This window comes from Gymnogyps californianus, chromosome 4 (assembly GCF_018139145.2).
Source record: "Gymnogyps californianus isolate 813 chromosome 4, ASM1813914v2, whole genome shotgun sequence".
Lineage (NCBI taxonomy): Eukaryota > Metazoa > Chordata > Aves > Accipitriformes > Cathartidae > Gymnogyps > Gymnogyps californianus.
Window position 1 is genome coordinate 82230459 of NC_059474.1, and position 18730 is coordinate 82249188.

General features: G+C 42.5%; 1 protein-coding gene across 3 annotated transcripts in view; it reads right to left on the reverse strand.

Annotated features, from left to right (window-relative positions):
- Positions 1-3: 3 nt before the first annotated feature.
- Positions 4-18730, reverse strand: part of WRN (WRN RecQ like helicase) — a 48518-nt gene continuing 29791 nt past the window's right edge. The window contains exons 24-36 of one of the 3 annotated variants that reach the window (XM_050895604.1): positions 17537-17678; positions 13675-13845; positions 13501-13595; positions 12154-12226; positions 11914-11987; positions 10250-10331; positions 9850-9962; positions 8810-8924; positions 7440-7565; positions 5483-5645; positions 4188-4402; positions 2662-2727; positions 4-312 (exon numbers count right to left, since the gene is read on the reverse strand). In XM_050895604.1, coding sequence (XP_050751561.1) covers positions 190-312; positions 2662-2727; positions 4188-4402; positions 5483-5645; positions 7440-7565; positions 8810-8924; positions 9850-9962; positions 10250-10331; positions 11914-11987; positions 12154-12226; positions 13501-13595; positions 13675-13845; positions 17537-17678 — 1558 coding nt within the window. In that variant the 3' untranslated portion in view covers positions 4-189. Of the gene's footprint in view, positions 313-2661; positions 2728-4187; positions 4403-5482; positions 5646-7439; positions 7566-8809; positions 8925-9849; positions 9963-10249; positions 10332-11913; positions 11988-12153; positions 12230-13500; positions 13596-13674; positions 13846-17536; positions 17679-18730 lie in introns of all 3 variants that reach the window. The other 2 variants (XM_050895605.1, XM_050895603.1) reach the window with 2 other exon arrangements.

The window sequence follows — 18730 nt, forward strand, 5'->3', positions numbered from 1 at the left end:
TATTATTATTTTTTTTAATAATAACAGATTTCGTACAGTGAAAAGCATAAGATGAGAGGGGAGTCATCTGGAGGAATGAAGAGTAAAGCACGGGCAGTTACACCACAGCGGTGAAGTAGCACTCTGTACATAAAATGCTCTTTGCAGTGGAAGGGAAGGTAAAAAAAAAAAAAATCTTCATTTCTATGTTCAACTAAAAATCCCTTTTCTGGTCTCTGCTTTGGATTTCTTCACCTGGGTTGCAGGTAGAACTGACTCCACTGAGGTTCCAAACCATTCCGGCACCTTCCTCTTACAAGGGGGATGCGAGTTCTGGAAATAGAAAACAGACACATGGAAAAAGGCAAGCATTTAGAGGCTAATTTACACAACTCTACTCCCCAGAAATCACGCTCATCAGGAGACATGAACTGTCTGCAGTACTAGTGGAAGGCTTATGTCTCCCTTAAACGCAACACCTTGTTCAAGTAATTGAGGGACTAAAAAAAATTAAAAAAAAAGTCAAGCAGTGAGAACAATCATAGCTGGGAAACATCTGGCCTGAAACAACAAAGCAAGCTGGCACACCTCTAAGTGTTACTCTGACATTCAGTAATCAGCTTTGAAAAACAAACAAACAAAAAAACCCCAAAAACCCCAACTGTCAGGACAACAAATAAAAGAAGTGCAGCGCCTCAGTGTGACCTGTGAAACACACCCCCGGGCAGGGGAGGAAAGTGGATGCCCCAAACTGGTGATACATCAGCAGTACCTGCTACCTCCCCTATTTACTTACTTGAGAAAAAGGGACTGAAACCCAAACAGGCAGCTGTGGGTGCCTGTCACCAACTGTGCGACGCACCCTTTCTTCCCTCCCTCTCCTCACAAGGGGCACGAGCTCTGCAGGACTCAATCAGGGCTTACACCCCCCAAGGAGAGTCGGAACATACAGCGCTCTCCGTCACCGCTGGGTGCATCTCTTGCACTGTGGTGGGAAGAGATGCTACAGCAACACAACGCCATGAATTCCTGCAAGACCTTACAGCTAGGAGGTAAATGGGTTTCTGTTCATCCTTCAGCCACCCGTTTTTAAATAATGGAAGACGAATCTCTGTTGAGACGTTCATCTCAAGATGAACAAGACTGCTGGCGAGCTGCCCTTGGGAAACACATCAGGAGGACCGATCTACAGCCAGGAGAGAGGTTGCTCCAGTGCTTGCATGAAGAAGTGCACGCACAACAACACCAGGACTCTCAGCCCAAGCTTGGGCGAAGCAGGAACGGTGCAGAGACCGTTACACTGATTGTGCTTTGTTCCTGTGTCACAACGAAGGGGCTTTACTGATGTTCTGGAAGTTCTCTGAAGCTATCACCAGCAATCAAAAAGATAATGTTATAATGCATTTAGTGTTTCAAATAAGATAGCTGCTGTGCTATTTAGGAGTTATACCTACCAAACACTGACCAGACTGTGAATAATGATTTGTCTGCATCATGTTTTGCACTCACATCAATATCCAGCTTCAAGCTGAAGCAAGTTGTACAGCATGTAGTGCCGGTCAGAGCCACATGAGCTCCCTTTACGAAAAACACTACCTGTATGCTCACACAACTTGTGTTTATATAAAGAACAGTGCCAAAATCCTTAGTGTGATCAGCACACAATCCCACACAACCCTACACCTGAAAGAGGAAATGAAGCATCTGCCACTAGATGGCTGACAAGATGCACCGGGGGAAAAAAGTTTCTGTAGCAGGCTGATGCTGTGAGAGGTATATTCGGGCATAGCAAGGGCAATAAAAGCAGGATGCTGTCACTGTATCAAGGATACCAACAAGAGAAGTTGGCTGGCAATCCAGGCCAAGGTTTTGGGCACAGTAAAGAACGCAGACAAAAGCTGGGATTTTGGTTCGTTAAAAGATCAACACCCAAATCATCAGGTTTGGGCTCTGCTCCCGGCACAGAGCTACAGGCAGTCCCACCTTCGGGGACGAGTTCCTCCTCATGGGGATTGAGGGCAGGCAGATTCCAGGCGGCCAGCGTGATGGGCTTCAGGCGGCCTGCTGCCCCTCTGCTACCCGGCTGGCTGTCCTCCACGCTCTGCACAGCCTTTCCAGATGACAGTAAGGAAGCCGGCTGTTATATGCATCACAGCATTAAAGCTTAAGTCTCCACAAACCAGATTCAATGCAAAGGCTGCATTTTGGAGGTTGGGTTTTTTTTTTTGGAAGTAAATGAGTCTGTAATTATAAACAGACTTCCAACACCTCTGCTTAATGACATCACTAGCTATTTCTTATCCATTTCACCACAATAAAATTTGAGCAAGTGAAGTGCATCCATTTCAAACACAAGGGAACTGGAACTTGTACTTGGGCTTTTTTTTTTTTGTACTGGAGACGAATACTTCTTCCATCCCCGTGGCTCTGAGAACTTGAAATACTTCCTTCTGACTCACAAGCGCTGTGTTGTCAAATGTGTTTTTACAGCAAAGGTGACAGTTAAAAATGGCATAGTGGGCACAGAGGTATTAACTTCTGATTTCTATATAAGGCCTGCTGGTCATAGGTTGGAACAGCCAAGCTGAGATTTCTGGATCAACTACGCATCTTGGTGTTACTGAGAGCATCGCTAATGGCAAGTCTCCCGCATGCTTTATTACAGTAAGAACATCTGTTTACCGAAGCCACCACTTGCAGATGGGTTTTCTCTGCTCCTTCCTTCAGTGTCGGATTGATCAAATTACCCTGTAAAAGCAGCAGTAACATAAGGTTGTTAGAATTCAAGAACATTCATTAGCAGATTTAAAAGCTGTTTGCTACAGGGAATTATTAGAACCACGTTATCTTCTGAAGGAGTAAATGAAGACTATTTGGATTAGCTTTTGGATTTGCAGACTACTCATTTGTATAATGTTAATTTGATTTCTAATAGCATGTCATTCCTGTTATTAGCTCCAGCAGCTAACAGTAGCAGAAAAAAGTGTAATTAGAGCTCACGCAATTGGACTGCCAGGAGGTCAACTTCAGGAAAAGGAAGGCTCAGACACAGATATTGTAGAAACAAAACAGCACTCAGGGATGCAAGAAACAATCAAATCTGGCAAAATGGCAAGGCTTGAAAAATTGTTTGAGCCAGAGTTCAAGAAATCAACCCCAAACCCTGTAAGGAACAGACATGAAATCCTAGTGCAGGCAGCAACAGGATTTAGACTTTGGAATTTCTTTTTACCATTCCCACCAGGAGCCACTCAGTGCAGGGTGGCCTTTTGTACAAGGTGCCGAACTGGGACTCGGGAGAGACGGAGAGGGCAGCTGACGGCTCAGAAGCCTAGCCTTTCTCAAACAGCAACAAAGAGCTCCTTATTTCCTGAGATTTCTCCCCAATGAGTCAGACTTATGGCATGACACTTTTCTTGTTGTTAGCTACGCCCAGCAGTTTCAAGCAACAGAGGAACCCATGAAAGACTGTGAGACATTTCTGGCAGGCATTGCCTCTGGCTTTTTCACACTCTCAACTTTTCTGCTACCTTAAAGCTTTCTGCACAGTAAGAGAATCACTTTTCCCACATCAGGTTGGTGATCAGGTACCAACGCACGGCAGCGAGGCAAGGGCAGAACATGGACTTTGTGGCTATGAAGGATCCAGCTTACCAAAGGTTTTCGTACTGGGGACAACTTGGAATTTCAGCTTTTTCCTCCGCTGTCCCAGCTACTGTAAATCTGGGACTTTACAGGGGACCTTTTGCATCCACATCCCGAAGGGCTGGACAACAGCAGAAAGCATTTACCCCTCCTCTCCGAGGCCACTATTAAGCTGCAGTTGATAGTCTCCAGTGGTGGACCATCATGTGCCTGATCTTCCTGGGTTACATGTCCAGGACTTACTAGGGCAGAGATGAGCTGACAGTCCCACATGGGAACAGATCAACTCAGGTGAGGTGTTTAACAGGTAACAACTAGGCTGCAGAGGGGCAGCCCTCTTCCTAGGTCAATATTTTGCAAGGGGAACCCTCTGGTTCTGCTCTGAGCATTGCTCTCAGCAGAGAGGGAGGCAGTACTACTCAAAGCTGAGTGAAAGATGGATTGTGAAGATGAGACACTAAGCACTACTGGAAACAGCAACAACATAAACGGGCTTTTAGTCTGCTCCTACAAATAGGAAACATTCTTTTCAGAAAACCAGTTTTATACCTTCTTTTACTAACCTTTGTTTTACTGCACAAGGCATCTTCCGTGCTTGCTTGAGCTGCTCCTGTCTTTTCCTGCTGGCCTTCTGACCAAACCAACATCCTTTTAACACCTGAGCCATTCTGAGACTTATTTCTATCCTCTTTCTCCAATAATGCAATAGTCATCCTGATGAGATACAGTTCAATGTTTGCAGGAACAAGTTTCCTAATTTCTTGAATTTTGGTGGTGTCTTGGAAAAATATAAATACAATATTAATTGGTTTTTAATCCTCTTGCCCCTTATTCAGTTTTCTTATGTTGTAAAACACATCCGTTGTCCCTCATTAAAGCATAGGATAGATTAAGGCATGGAAGAGACAAAAAATAAAACAACGTATGGGTTTAACTCATAAGAAAACAGATCATGAGCTCATGGGATAAATCCCCACCTCATTCGTGCTCACACAAACTTATTGTCTCCAAATTTAGTCTAAAGCGTCAGAATCGCCTGCCTCTAACTTGCATGTCCTATCAACCATTTTCTCTTGAGAGGAAGGCTGTACTAGCTCAGGCTGAAAAGCCTCTCTGCTTTCTTAAATATAGTGCCATACCAGTTCTCGATTCCAGCGTGCCACTAAATTTAAAGAAAGCAATCTGAGAGTCTGGTTGAACCTGTAACTGCTGCTGAAAAGACGCATTAATCCGCAACAGGACAAGAGTAAACGAAGCTAGCAAGTCAAACTCTGCCAACTTAAGGAATTAAACTACTAGGGCAAGACCGAACTTTATGTCACTCAGTCTCAGAACCACAAGTCAGTACGTGGCTGTCTTCAGCCTCTGAACTAGCCCGTGGCACCAGATGACAGTGTTAACAGGAAGAGCTGCTTTTCCTGCATTTCTCGGCCTCCTCATCATAAACAAATATCTTGCAGAGAAGTTGCACTGGGGAAATTCCACAGCCCTTATTCAGCGTATTTTCTGTAGATGCCAGTACTCACAGGAAGACTTCGTCAGGCTGATGTTTTTTCCAAAAACACTTGAGTAAATACAGATTTAAGAACGATGCCTGCATCTTTTCAGCAGCCATACAATTGAGTGAAAGGATTTGTAAAGGGCTACCCTCTTTTGCTCTTTAATAAATCACGATTGCCTTAGTTTACAACATAACCTTGAAAGGAAAGCAATGACCCTGACATTGCCATGCTCTGCCTTGCCACAGCCACGGGCCTTCCAGAAAGGATGGGTTCTACCTAAAGCAGCCGCTGAACTGTCAGTTTTTCATTCCCTTCATCTGTCATGAGAAGCTTCAGATAAGGGCTGCGATGCTCACCCGAGTCAATGGGAGTATTACGGATGACATCCGAAATGATCTGTTGAACTTCAGGAGTCAAACCTGCTCGCTCCAGGTTGACAGGGTAGCCAGCTTTCATTGCCTGGAACAGGTGAGCACCAACCTCAGAAAGAGGTAGAGATCTGCTGTCACTTATAGCCCTCTAGGGAAACAAAGGCAGAAGGAATTGAGATGGCAGAAGTGTCTGAAATACAACTGAAAGCTCAAAACCTGGCAACCTCCCATTCCCAAAAAGCAATCGGGGGATACTAGCACATAGCAGTGCGACAAAGCTCCTCAAAGCACTTCGTGACTCCTAATATTTATCTCATTTCTTTTCCAGCTTGTAAAGAGCATTCTCCTCTTGAGGCTACTACTTCTCAGCTCGAGCGCAACATCTCAGCTTGAACTTACTTCAGATGAAGAGAGGTTCTACACAGGAAAGGTGCTGCGCAGCCACCTCAAAGGCTCACCACAGCCTGCTTAGAGCTCACGTCCCTTGTGCCACAACACTCGCTATCACCCCCTTTCCGCCCTGTGGCGGCTGAATCCCAGCAATTTCTACCACAAAGGAAATGGATGCTCTCACCTCACAGTTAAGTCAGAGTATCAACCCAGCTCCTACTTCATAAGATTTCTGTGTCAAAGCTTCAGATGTTTCCTGCTAAGTAGCTGTGATGGACCTGCCCTTCCAGTGGCCCATTTGATTCATAACATCTACGCAGAACATGGATAACAGCACCAAAACAAATTCCCCCTTATTTTCACATCTGTTAGATGAATTCTTCTCTCAAAATGTTTTTCTTCAAGGCAAATATCTCAAACTTTATCTACCCGAACTTGTACTTTTCAAGGAGAGATTTCAAACTGGTTACTTGTCTTCCCTGAAAAAACAGGTTTCAAGCTTCTACCGATTTCTCCCCAGACAATACACATACTGTGCATATAATCATCAGGATTAGTGGATACAGAGCATCAAGTTACCCGTTAATAATTATACCACTGTTTCTTATTAATTAGTCCTTAGGTACACTTTTCAGTTAGGGACTATCTGACAAGGTTTACCCGTACTCTTGGGAGGGGCAAAGCAAAACTCAAAGCAACTTCAGTTTCCTACTGTAGAATTAAAAAGCAATAGATAAAACCATATCAAAGCGGCTGATGAGGCTCATCTTCCCAGGGCACGTGGTGCGACGCCAGTTTAGCCACATGCCCTGTAGCACTTTGACAACTTAGATGTGACAGGTAACTTGTCCTCAACTTTTGTTCGTAACAGGAACCACAGCTTTCCAAAATCTGAACCAGAAAGCCACGGCAGTACTTCACGGTTAGACTTTAGTTTTGCATTGAATTGTCCCAGGAGCTTTTTTTCTTGACATGCGAGTCTTACACAAAGATATGGCATAGGCAAAGGAATGGGGATTTGCTACCTAAACCAAGAACAGAGTTAGTGACATTTATCCCAATGGTTATTAACCTTAAAGATATGCCTATATACAGCCCCATGCTCGGTGTCCTTTCTGGCAGGCTAGTGGATCAGGAAGTTTCTCCTATATGCCCTTACTACTGTGAAAAGTGAAAAAAAAATACAGAAGCAGGCAGAACTAACACCTGCAATAGAAAAGCATGCTGCGTAACTGCACTGAAACAGGCCAATGAAGTAACAGCAACAGTTCTGCCTGATGCCCTGCCAATCTGTGCAGGCACTGTAACGAGTAGGGAGCTGTATCTTATCTCGCTGTATCCCACCTCACTGCAAGACCAGTTTTTCCATACTTTTACCGGTCCACAGAGATAAGTTAGATGAACTACCATTTGCCAGGAAAGATACTGCCTCAGCGTTTTAAAGCAACTCCACCCCAGCACTGCGCAGAGGATTTAAGAGAACCTGCAAACCTCCCTCCTCTAGACAAAGCATCCCCGCCACTAGTTTTCAGAAAGGAAGGGAAGAACTTACCACAGAGAGATTTTTCTCTTGGAACAGGACATACGTGACATGCTCTGAGGCAGAGAGGGCTCCCGTACGCTTCCAAGGAGATGCTTCTTTCTGATCTTTAGATCCAGATGTGGGGAATGTGTCAGTCTAAGTGAGATAGAGAGGATTTAGAAGAATGATATCCCAGTGACAACCAGCGGATCACCCTCCCATTATCTGAAGTTATCTGAAAGAGTAACGTAAATGGACTCATTCATCTCTATGGAGGTTGGTTTTGACCCCAAGTCCATGTTCCACAAAAAAAAAAAACCCGAAGCAAAGAGGGAATCCAGATGGACACCTTATTAATAAAATAAGCATGGGATTGTCCAAGGGACTTGTAAAAGAAAGAAAAAAAAACACAAAAAACCCAAACCAACCAGAAAAACAGTGTCCAGGTCATCACCACCTCTTAGGTGTTACTCATTACACGTAAAACTATTCCATCAGAACAAACTGTGGTATTCAGTCTGCTGCTTAGTACAGGAAACTCCTCCATTTGTTTTCATCTTTTGCTCAACACAGATTTCTTGGGGGGGGTGGGGGGAAGACACACACACACAACCAAACAGGAATGCTTTTGGTCCCCATTCCTAGATCGTAGTAGCTTTCCGTGAAGCAGAAAGATGACTCCACAGAGTCTTCTCAAGCATTACGGAGAAGTAGTATTGCTGCTCTACCTGCTTCCTAGACTAGATAAATCCCCTTAACTGTAGATTTACATAGAAATTAAGATCCCCAAAGCAAAACTGCTTCATAGTTCCTCTAATCCTCTGCTCCACGGCCCCTCCCTAGCGGTGTCCCTCGCCACAGCGACTGATGAGGAGCCACTCTACAGAAAGTCTCGGACAGAAGAAAATCAACTGTGAAAAGAGAACCAACAGGAGTATTTCCAACAGCTGGAAATCTAAGCTCTTCTGCCAGTCTCCTAAGGAGAAACTTAGAGGAAGCAAAGCCCTGCCCTCCCAGTCTACTGAGTCAATAAACCACGGTGAAGGAACCTTTACCATACCTTTAGCCTCCAGCCCCAAATCACAATAACTAGCTGCAAGCTCTCAGTAATACGGCATCTATTGGACACTCCTTTATGGGTGGGTGACCTTTATAAGGATGTCCTGGACTTTCAAGATGACCACACCAATCTGGACCATCAGCCAGGTCCCAATGTCATTGCCCAGCAGCACATTCAGATTTGGGAGGCCTATTTGTATGCAAGGCTAGCAAGTTTCGCTGCCATGCTTGGACAGAAGAGCTGTGACAAGGACAAACTCTGAAGGAGAAATCCAGCAGCTGCAAACGAAATTATGTCTTTAAGGCCCTTGCAAAGGACCAGACACTTTAGTAAGTTGTACCTGCAAACCATTCACTTGGCAGAAGTCCTTAATTTCAGCCAGGAGAGGGACCAACATGGTGGATTTCGCTTCAGATACACCATCAATTCTCTTCACGTTCTCAACATTCGTAGGCCTGGTTTAGGATGAATAATAAAAGCCATGGAAGTGTCCTATGCCAATGCTTTGAAACATCAAGTGTCTGTGAATGACACACGCTTGGACTACAGATCTGTTAGTCAAAACTTGAAAATGTTATTACTGTACCCTCATCATCTCTGCAACTAATTGCGCTTCGGAATCATGAAGCTTGACCACAACAAAAACGTCAAGTTTGCTGCTTAATACTTTGGAGGATCAGTTTACCACATACATCTTTACTTGTTTTTACCTCTCAAGAGCACATAAGCCCAGAGCTCTTCCATGGAATAACAACATACACATCCCACAAGTAGTATTGTCCAACACCTTTTAGTAGCTGGGGAAGGCACTTCAGACGCATTACCAGCTGAGCTGCCCCACAATACCCTCTCACACAATGAGGAAAAAAAAAAAAACACAAGAATTTTTTCCCCTCCTCTCACTAGTTGAGAGCAACACTAAATTGTGCTGCTTTTTTTTTTTTTTTACACTACAGAGCTACCCATGCAAGGTAAGGGACAGCCCCTGACCTGTAGCTGACCCTTAGCAGGATAAAAGCATACTAAAATGATTAAAAAAAAACATCGGAGAGAAGCAGATGGAAAGGTAAGGATTAGTAGAAAACATACACCTTCCTCTGACTAGTCAACGTAACAGGAGGTTTGGATACAAAGACAGGCAAAGTTGTCACTTTTTTTTTTTAAATAATAACTAGAATGAAGAAGCAAGTCTGACATCAATAACTGTTTAACTTACACCAGACAGTGGCCTACAAGGGTATGAGAGCAAAGGAAGATCCTCAGGAAAAGAGCTGCTCCTCTACCCATGAGGCATACTCTCCCAACAAAAGCAGAAAGGGGATTTGTGACTTGGCTTGCAACCTTCTCAGTTTGTACAACATGTATGCATGCTGGCTTTACCTTATTCGGGCCATCTCCACCAGGATCTTATTGGTTGCCAAGACAGCTGGAGGAATTAGCTTCTCATTAGCTACCTTCTGTCTAGCAGTCAGCAACTTGCCATATAGAGCAGTCTGTGAAGAAAAGCGCCAAATTCTCATAAAGTGGCTCTAGATCACTCACACAGGTATAATTAATGAGAGGAAAAGTTATAAATACCCTCATCTTTGCACTAAGATACAAAAAAACCTGCAATCCATTAATCCATCTTAACATGTTTAAATCCTCTTCTAGGACTTCTATTCAAAACATCTTTGTAATTTTAAGAGCTGCCCAAGCCAGCTGCTCCAATACAGGAGGACGGTGGTCTGCAGGGTGACTGCAATTCACAGATATCCTCCCTCTTCCAAAAAAAACTTACCTCTAGTTCTTTTTCTCGGGATGAAACAACAGGTTCTGGGGGCTTCAAAGGAGAAGATTTCACCGGTGAGCGCTCTGCAACACTAACAAAAAAAAAAAAGTGTGAAACAAGTCCTGCATTAGATCAATTTACTCAGGAACTTCGCACAAGGCTGTGGGAGAGCAGCAGCCCAACTTATTTTGCCTGCTCTCTGACAGCACTATCAGACTGTGGTCTGGCACCTCGTGCTAGTGCTGCACTCACACAGGACTTGAGCTGGTTGGGGCAGAATCAGCAGCATCCCTAATGTAACAGAATTCCTCTGCGTCTGGTCCTGTAACTTAAAAATAGCCTCTTAATGTACAAAGCTCAAGCAGATGAAATTGCAGTTTTGTGGAAAACAAACCAACCAACCCACGAATATCCCTATCAACAGCTGGGTTCCCGTATTGTTAACAAAAGCACGTTCTTACGAGCACTTGTCCATTCATGACATTATTCCAACAGCATCCCACGAGAAACACCTTACATTTTCCCCCCACGGCTGATAACATTAATCCTGGCCAAAAAGAGCTAATAGCTTCGAAAGCATCAGTGACAAGGACACAGCTGCTGTGCTGCAAGCGGAATTAGCTGATGTTACTGCTAGGCATGTCTGCCTAGAGAGCAGCACCACAGCTACCACTCCATGGGCTCATGTACTTAGGGACATTTACCCCTAATTAGACTGCTATGATTATACTGCAATATCTGTTAGCAGACAAGCTGGAGTAAGAGCGTCCTTTCCTAAGCAAAGTGTGAAATAACACTTGTTTTGGATTGTAGCTGTCCCTAAAATGATTTTTCTGCACATGGCTACAGTGGCAATTATTCAGCTGAAGTGACATATCCTATTTTCCTGCCAGCATCAGGCTGCTTGCCTGAAGGAGGAATCAAACTGCTCAGAAATGCAAGGTGGGTTTAATCTGAAGCACCACACAAGCCAGGGAAACAAATTACTCGGTCTGCTTTTTGCAAAAGCTTGTTTTATTTCTCGTGACCTGAGGGAGCCTCAACTTGATCTCAGTCTTCTCCAGACTAGTGTAGAAAGGCTTACACACTCACTTACAGCCCCTGCACAAGGCATATATTCAGTTCCGCCAGCTTTAAGAGCGAGTCACAACTTTGGCACTTTTTTGGCCTGAATTATATTTGCAAACTGTTCGAAAAAAACGTATTCTCCATTTCTTATTTTAAATCATCACAAGTTAAAACCCATTACAGCTTCAACCATCACATAGGAGACAGACTAAAAATACATGGGCCCAGTAAAAGCATCCAATATAAATCTGCTATTGCTCCACTTCTATCAACATTTGCTATTTTTCTTGCTTGGATTTGAAGTAATACCAGTGAGAAAGTCTGCACTTCAGCAATTAATAAAGGTTCCTTTGCCTGTGACACTGCAAGTATACACAACTTGTCAAACTCAGCAAAGCCTGTTGAATGTTGTAACAGTTCAATGTTTTGAAGTATAATGCAGCGTACAGCAAGTTTTAAGCACTTGTCTTTTTCTTTTAATATATTAAACATTTTTACCATCACTTCGCATAGGAGAATGCTAGTTTTAAGGACCATCCTAGAAACAGTATCCCTATTAACACAGTCAAAATTAGGTAATTCTGTTTTAATTTAGAATACTGTACCTGTTAAGCATGTTATTGCTTCTTGGAGGAGTTTTACCTTTTCTCTCATATGAAAACATATCATAAAGAGACATCTACAAAAAAAAAATAGAACAAGACAAAAAAATCCTGATTTACCAGTCTTTCCACTGAAGTTGCTGTTAACATATTCGTTTGTGACACCACGATACACTTGCAAGGTATTTTTAATACGAGCAAGGATGGACCACAGAGTGCGAGAGAGGTTGCAGTCATACAGACCTGCTTGACTGGCGACTGCATTGTTCCCTTCGTGTCTGGGGAGCGCTGCGTTGAGAGCGCAGGTAAAGGTCTACTGCTGTAATAAAATGAATTGTATCTTAATCAAATCAGACCAAGTCATTAGTATAGTAACACTGCCATTTAAAAAAAAATTAACATTTTGTTAAGCAAACTGATTTGAACTTGGTACAGGGATATCTTTGGTAAAAATCAAAAGTTCTTCTTGATTTATTTTTTTTTAATTATTAGAATCACCATTCTTTGTGAAAAAACACTGAGGACCTCAAAGCCTACGAATACTACAACTTTAACAAGGAACAAGAATCTTGTCTTACGGAAGACACAAAGATTTTGGTGACAAAAATGGAATTTTAGTGACAACACTTGAAAAAGATTCAATTTTAAAGATCCCATTACTGGAGAAAACAAATGAGTACCAACTTTCTGGTTTGCAGTAAGCATACAGCTTTTGCTGTTGCTTACTGTTTAATAATAAGCAGGGTTTTTTGTCTTCTAGAAGACTTGTAGACAGTAGCTGCAAGAGCCACAACAGTAGAATATTAGAAGGCAAAAGAAAATTGGTACTTTGTCATCACCCAATTTACTTATTTTTTTTAGCAACAGTAAGACAATCAAGACATCAGAACGGGCTCCTAAGGCCAGCACTGAAGAGCTTTGTTCTAATATTATTTCTTGTCACAGCAAAGCCTCTGCAACCTCCAGCTCATTATCTTTTACTTCAAAAGGGTTGGTCAGAATTAGTGTTTACGAAGACCAAACACAACGCTGTTTATTAAATATAACCAGAAGCAAAAGATGACAAGCAAAACTTCACATGCTATTTTCTTGGAGCTGCATACTCTGATGGCAAATACCTGACCACCACTGAAAAAACACCCCACTTTTGCAGACGTACTCACCAAGACTTTAAATAGTTAAAATTTCACACAGAGAAATACACAAAGTCATTACACATTTGCATTGAATCAATTCTTGTTACGATAAAGGCTTTTCTGTTTCATTCTCAGCTTAAACTTTATGAAAAAGTAGGTCAAGTGCATAATTGGGAAAACAAGTCGTCACATTTGAGCCACAAGCCATGCGCTCTCAGGAGGACTAGACAACACATCACCTTTCATACCAGCAGCCAATAGAGGTGTCTATCTAGGCACTCCCACTGACTTTTTTTGTATTACAATATTGCCTAAGGGAAAGCTTTGGCTAGAAAAATCAGGTGCAGAAGTCTCCTGTCCAACCTAGCCATCTCCAGAAGCAGGCTTCAGAAATTGACAATCTGATGTTAAATTCGTAAAAAAGTACTCAAGAGAACACATGTACTATAATTACCTTCTAAGAGGTCTCTGCAGATTAAGGTCTTCACTGGACTGCAGTAGAAGACTTGGATTTGAGGCAGATCCAGCTTTTAACAGCCAATTTCTACCCTGTAAGAAATAAACCATATGGCTTAGCTATAGATGACTCAGAGAAGCCTTTGATGGGTAGTTTCACACCAAAAAGTACCTTCTGGGTAAGCACGCATGTAGTTGCAAACTTGCTATGCCCGGAGACTTCTTTGAGGAATCCTTCCATTATCAACTGTAGGCAGAGTGATTTCCACCAGTTCTCCGGCCAGTCTTTTCCACTACCAAAAAGAGGGTGCCTTCGGTATCTGTCTGGCAAGCGTTGAGAACTCTGAAATTATTGAAAGCATCAGTCATACTTCTCCAGTCCTTGTGGAAGAAAGTTTCCAGTATAACCAGTAAACCAAAAACCTGAGATGTGAGGAGCATGTCCTCAAGAACATTTCTCCACACAGTAGTAGTTTACAGAAGAGTCACAAACCAAGATATTTTATTCAATTTTACGTAATACCCACTACCATAACCACACCTACAGCACCTCAATGATAAAAGCACAAACCATGCCTATTGCCTCATTCATGTCACCTGCAGAGCAGTTTCACCTCTACCAACCTAATCCGCTCCTGCACTTTCTGCCAAGGCTGTGACAAGATCATGACTTTCTTTTGTAATAAGACCCCAGATAAACCTACGCTTAGATCACAGAACTGTTAAAATATCTCCCTTTGTATATGGGGGAGGTTACAGGAACTACCCAGCCATCCACAGCAATGAAGAAAGTCATCTAGTGCGGTTTGTATTCAACTGGTTCAGGTCAATCTTACATTGCATGAGTTCAAACAGAAGCAGTTACCCGTTCTGTTTTTAATTAAAAAGAGCCTACAGAAGTAAAAATAAATTGACAATTCCTGTTTAAATCCCAGGACAGGGACACAAAGCCAGAAACAAGCTCACTACAGATGTCTGCTCTACTCCTCCTCCTCCGGCCTTCATTGCAAAGTGGTTGGTTTTTGTTTGTTTTGTTCTAAAAAGTTGCTGACTTACTCATCTCTTACCAATGGTTCAGACTCTAAAAAAGCTGAATAGCTCCTGTCTGATGGGTTCTCAACCCCCCCCCCCCGAACTCAGGGCCCAAAAGGATGGCAAGGGGCTAAAGCCCCTTTCACAAGAAGCAAAACTCTCAGCATGAGCCTGAAAAGTTGAGAACTTTTCTGAAACAGGGAAGTAACAGGGGAGCAAGCATTAGTAGGTGAAAGTGTCTCAGCCAGAACGAAGTTTCAATTTATTGCTAGCATATGAAATCAACAGGAAGGCAGGCTTCAGACCCTGTTATTCGTAGACTTGCTGAATGTCCCCTCCATTGGGGAAGCTACATGGTCAAACAAGTATTTTTTGTTATATACACCAATCATATATCCTCCAGAGAGCCTACGTGTGTATATACACGTACCTGTGATGCCGGTTAGATAAGGACATCCTATGGGAGAGGGTGGTGGGAAAAAAGCAGGGGGTGTGACTAACAATTAAATCTCAGACAACAAGAGACAGTGGGGTGGAGGCTCGCCTCTTGCCATTTATAGGGCCGGTTGTTAACACAGGTTTTCCAGATTCCTGGTAGTACTTCTACCAGAATCCCTTCATGCTAGGTACTATGCAAACACAGAGCATCTATCCCCAACAATGCAGTTTTCCTTATAAAGGAAAAATAGGACAGGCTGATGTAGAAGAAGAGAGGAAGCCAAGTGAAAGAAACGCAGGACAAGCAGCGGTCAGCACACAGTGGCTTGCTGAGCTCCGTACCATCTCCAGGGATCACAGTAAGGAGCAATTTGGACAATTTCCAACGGTCAAGGAGCTGCTATCCTGCACGCACAGCGAGAGGAGCAGCAGGAAGAGGGGCTTGTTTCAGACCTTCAGCAGCAGGGGATGAAAGCTGGAGCAGGCAGCCGCAGGCAAGAGGGACTCAGCTTGCTGCCGGATGGCACCAGGGCACAGAGTCCTGATGGTGAACACAAGTGAGTCACCTATTCAGCAGGCAAAGAGAAAGCGCCAAGTCCCATGTCCTCTCTTCCAGAGAGCCGTCATGCAACTTTTAACACACATTACTTTAAAGCATGACTACATGCCTAAGCTTTCCGTTATGCCAGTTACAGTAATTACTCCAACGGCTGCACATTTTCAGAGCATGGTTTTGACTTAAAGAACAAATTCAACGATGGAAATAAATATAAAAGGAGTAAGACACAAAATCGTAAACTGTTGGACTAAAGTCCATGTTTGGGCTAAGCATTGTCAACTAAGCTTGGCACAGGACTGACCAACAGAAGCCAAAACAGCAATTTCAACTTTGTACAAATTATTAAATGCTAGAGGTACTACTAAAAGCCACTCACAACCAGTCACTGAGACTACTAACAACAACAAAATAACTGCTGAAATAGCTACAAATTCCCTGTTTGCTGATAAAAGGAGACCTTAAGAGTTGCATATTCTTCTTTGTTTAGCAGCGTTAGTAAAGTATTTCCATCAATGCAGCTCTAATTCAGTTTCCCAGAGGACCTTGTTCGCTTTCATGGTCTGACTCAGCTTTCAAATATTAAGTGAAACATGGTCTCCCTTGTGGTCCACCCCAAAGCCTGTTGGAGGCCACCTGGACTTTGCAAAGAGATACCACTACCTTAAGAGCAGAAATTCTCCATAAGCTATACACAAGCTTTTAAAGCAACTTACCAGTCAGCCTCAGACAGATATAGCATGTAAACTTAGGGTGATATTGATTATTTCATCCATTCATTCTAGAGCATACATTACTTCATTGCATCAAAGAAAATTCTTTTTTTTTTTTTTTTAAGTTATGTTAGCCCAGAAAAGGGTATTCTTGTAGGCAGTAAAAGGTTATTCTGTATTTGCAGTGCAAACTTTGCGTCATCTTCACTTTTTCCAGTAACATCTAATAAATTAACAATCAAGACTACATTAACATCTGTAACAGAATATTTTTCCCCTAGACACACTTGTGTGACAATTAGCAACCTAGCTTTCTTATTAAAAGGAAAAAAAGAGGGACATCATTCACCCAGTTTTATCAAGTACTACAGGTGATTTCCACACCCCCCCCCCAGGTTGTAAGCATAAAGAGTGATTCTGTTCTTACTCTCATATTTTATTTCTGGTGAGTTTCTTGCCTAGTATTTAAAAAAAACATTTTAAGTAAGGGTACGTATAAATCATTTATATTCATTCCAGTATCCTACTTCCCATCTCACTACTCCAAGTCAGCCAGGAGGACAAAGCTACAATGCAAGCCATCATTTACTTTATTCAAACATAAACCAACTGATTACCAAGCCAAGATGTGTTTATTCTTCATTCTGAAAAGGCTATTCCTTTCAGTATAATGGAAATCATGCATCTTCATAAAAAACACTTAACTGCCTCTACAAAAACATCAAACTTGCCGTAAAGAAAACAAATCTTCAAGCCTTACAGGAAGAGCTTTAGAACCTCTGCCAATACTTGGGCTGGCGTTCATGTGTTTAACAGACAATTGTCAATAACCAACTCAAAACAACCCACAAAATACAGGACAGCTCCACACAAGGCAAACAACAGGTACTATTTCTAAGCTGAACTCTTGAGCCGTAAAGGGCTGAACGTTGCACTGTTAAGAAAAACAGAACTAAGATGGCAAAAGCTTGGAGGCAGAAACCCTTCCTTTGCTGTACGTGCATGAAATTAAGTACAACGTGCTTAGGAGGTCCACTATTTTTATGGCTCTTGCTCTTAAAGACAACAATCCGGTTTGCTGCATGGGAAGTGCTGCTGAGCAGCTTCAGAAAGTCTAGGCTACCTCTCTCTACAGATATCCAGCTCTCTGAGAAAAAGATACTAAATATGTATGTGTGTGTACACACATTTAGATGTATGTATATCAGTGTATTGTTTGGTATATCAATAGAGAGGGACACTGTAACAGTCCCTCCACTCTCAGAACACATACAAGGATTTTTACTGTCACTTACAGACCCTCGGAGAAACAGAATGGGAACTCTAGTTCCAAACTTCTCTTCCAGGGCACTCACTGCAGACAGCAGCTGATACGCTTGCTTCCCAAAGTCCTGTAAACCACCTTCTGAGTCACTGGGGACTGCAAAGCAAGAGGCTCTGAAATGCACAAAAGCAAGCCAAGTTTAAACACACATACAAATCAAGTCTCATCCCTTTCTTTCAAATATTGTCGATCAAGTGGTAACTAAATAAAATACACACTTCAAGTTACATTAATATGAACAATTAAACATGTTTAAGCATAAAGAACTAGGACTGAAAACATGAGACCAAGCAAAAGTCAAAATCACTTGTGGTTAAGACAGCTGCCCAACCCAACAACAAGCAGTTCTTCATGGTACTTGCTCTGACAGAACAACATTGTCTCAGCAATCTTCCGAATTTAGTATTTGAATATTTGGACTGTTTTAGGCATACAAGACATTTATTTAATTGCACCTAATAGCAAAGAGTTTTTTGTCTTTTTTTTTTTTTAAATCACACAAAGGGGAAAACAGAAGGAAAGAGCAACCCCATTAAAGATTTTCTAGGGTTTGTTAACGCATTTATTATTGACTGGAAGAACCCAATCGAAAAGTTATTGGCATAAATCACTTCTGAAGAGGAGAAAAAGGACAATTATCTATTTCAAGTGATTTCAGTTCTGCAACACAAATTCACTACGTGGCTCTTCACTGGCACAGCAACGTGACTGCAAAGATTGAAATTATGATCTCTGAAATTCTCTTCTTGGTTAGTTTTAGTAGAGGCCAGGCAAAGATTTCTTAATCCTTGAGCATACAGGGAACCTAGCTGAATTGATAACGTTTTTCCAGAAAGCAACACAGCATAACACCTTGTCTCTGATCAGGAAGCATCAGGCTACCAGCAAGAACAAGGAATCCTTTATTATAACTTCAGGGAAAGCGTGTACGTGGACACAGGAGAAACTGAGGAAGGTGTTTCTGCTCGTACCTGTGTGACTACCGACCCCCGGCTTCCCTTCAGCACATCTATGAGATTATTAGCAATGCTAGAAGGAACATATGTCAGCACACACCGTAACAGGAGAACAGCTCCCTTAACACTCGGGCAATTTAACCTTAGACACATGGTATCGCACTCCACCTGCAAACGTTTTCTTTTGGGATTAATTACCCAGCAGGATT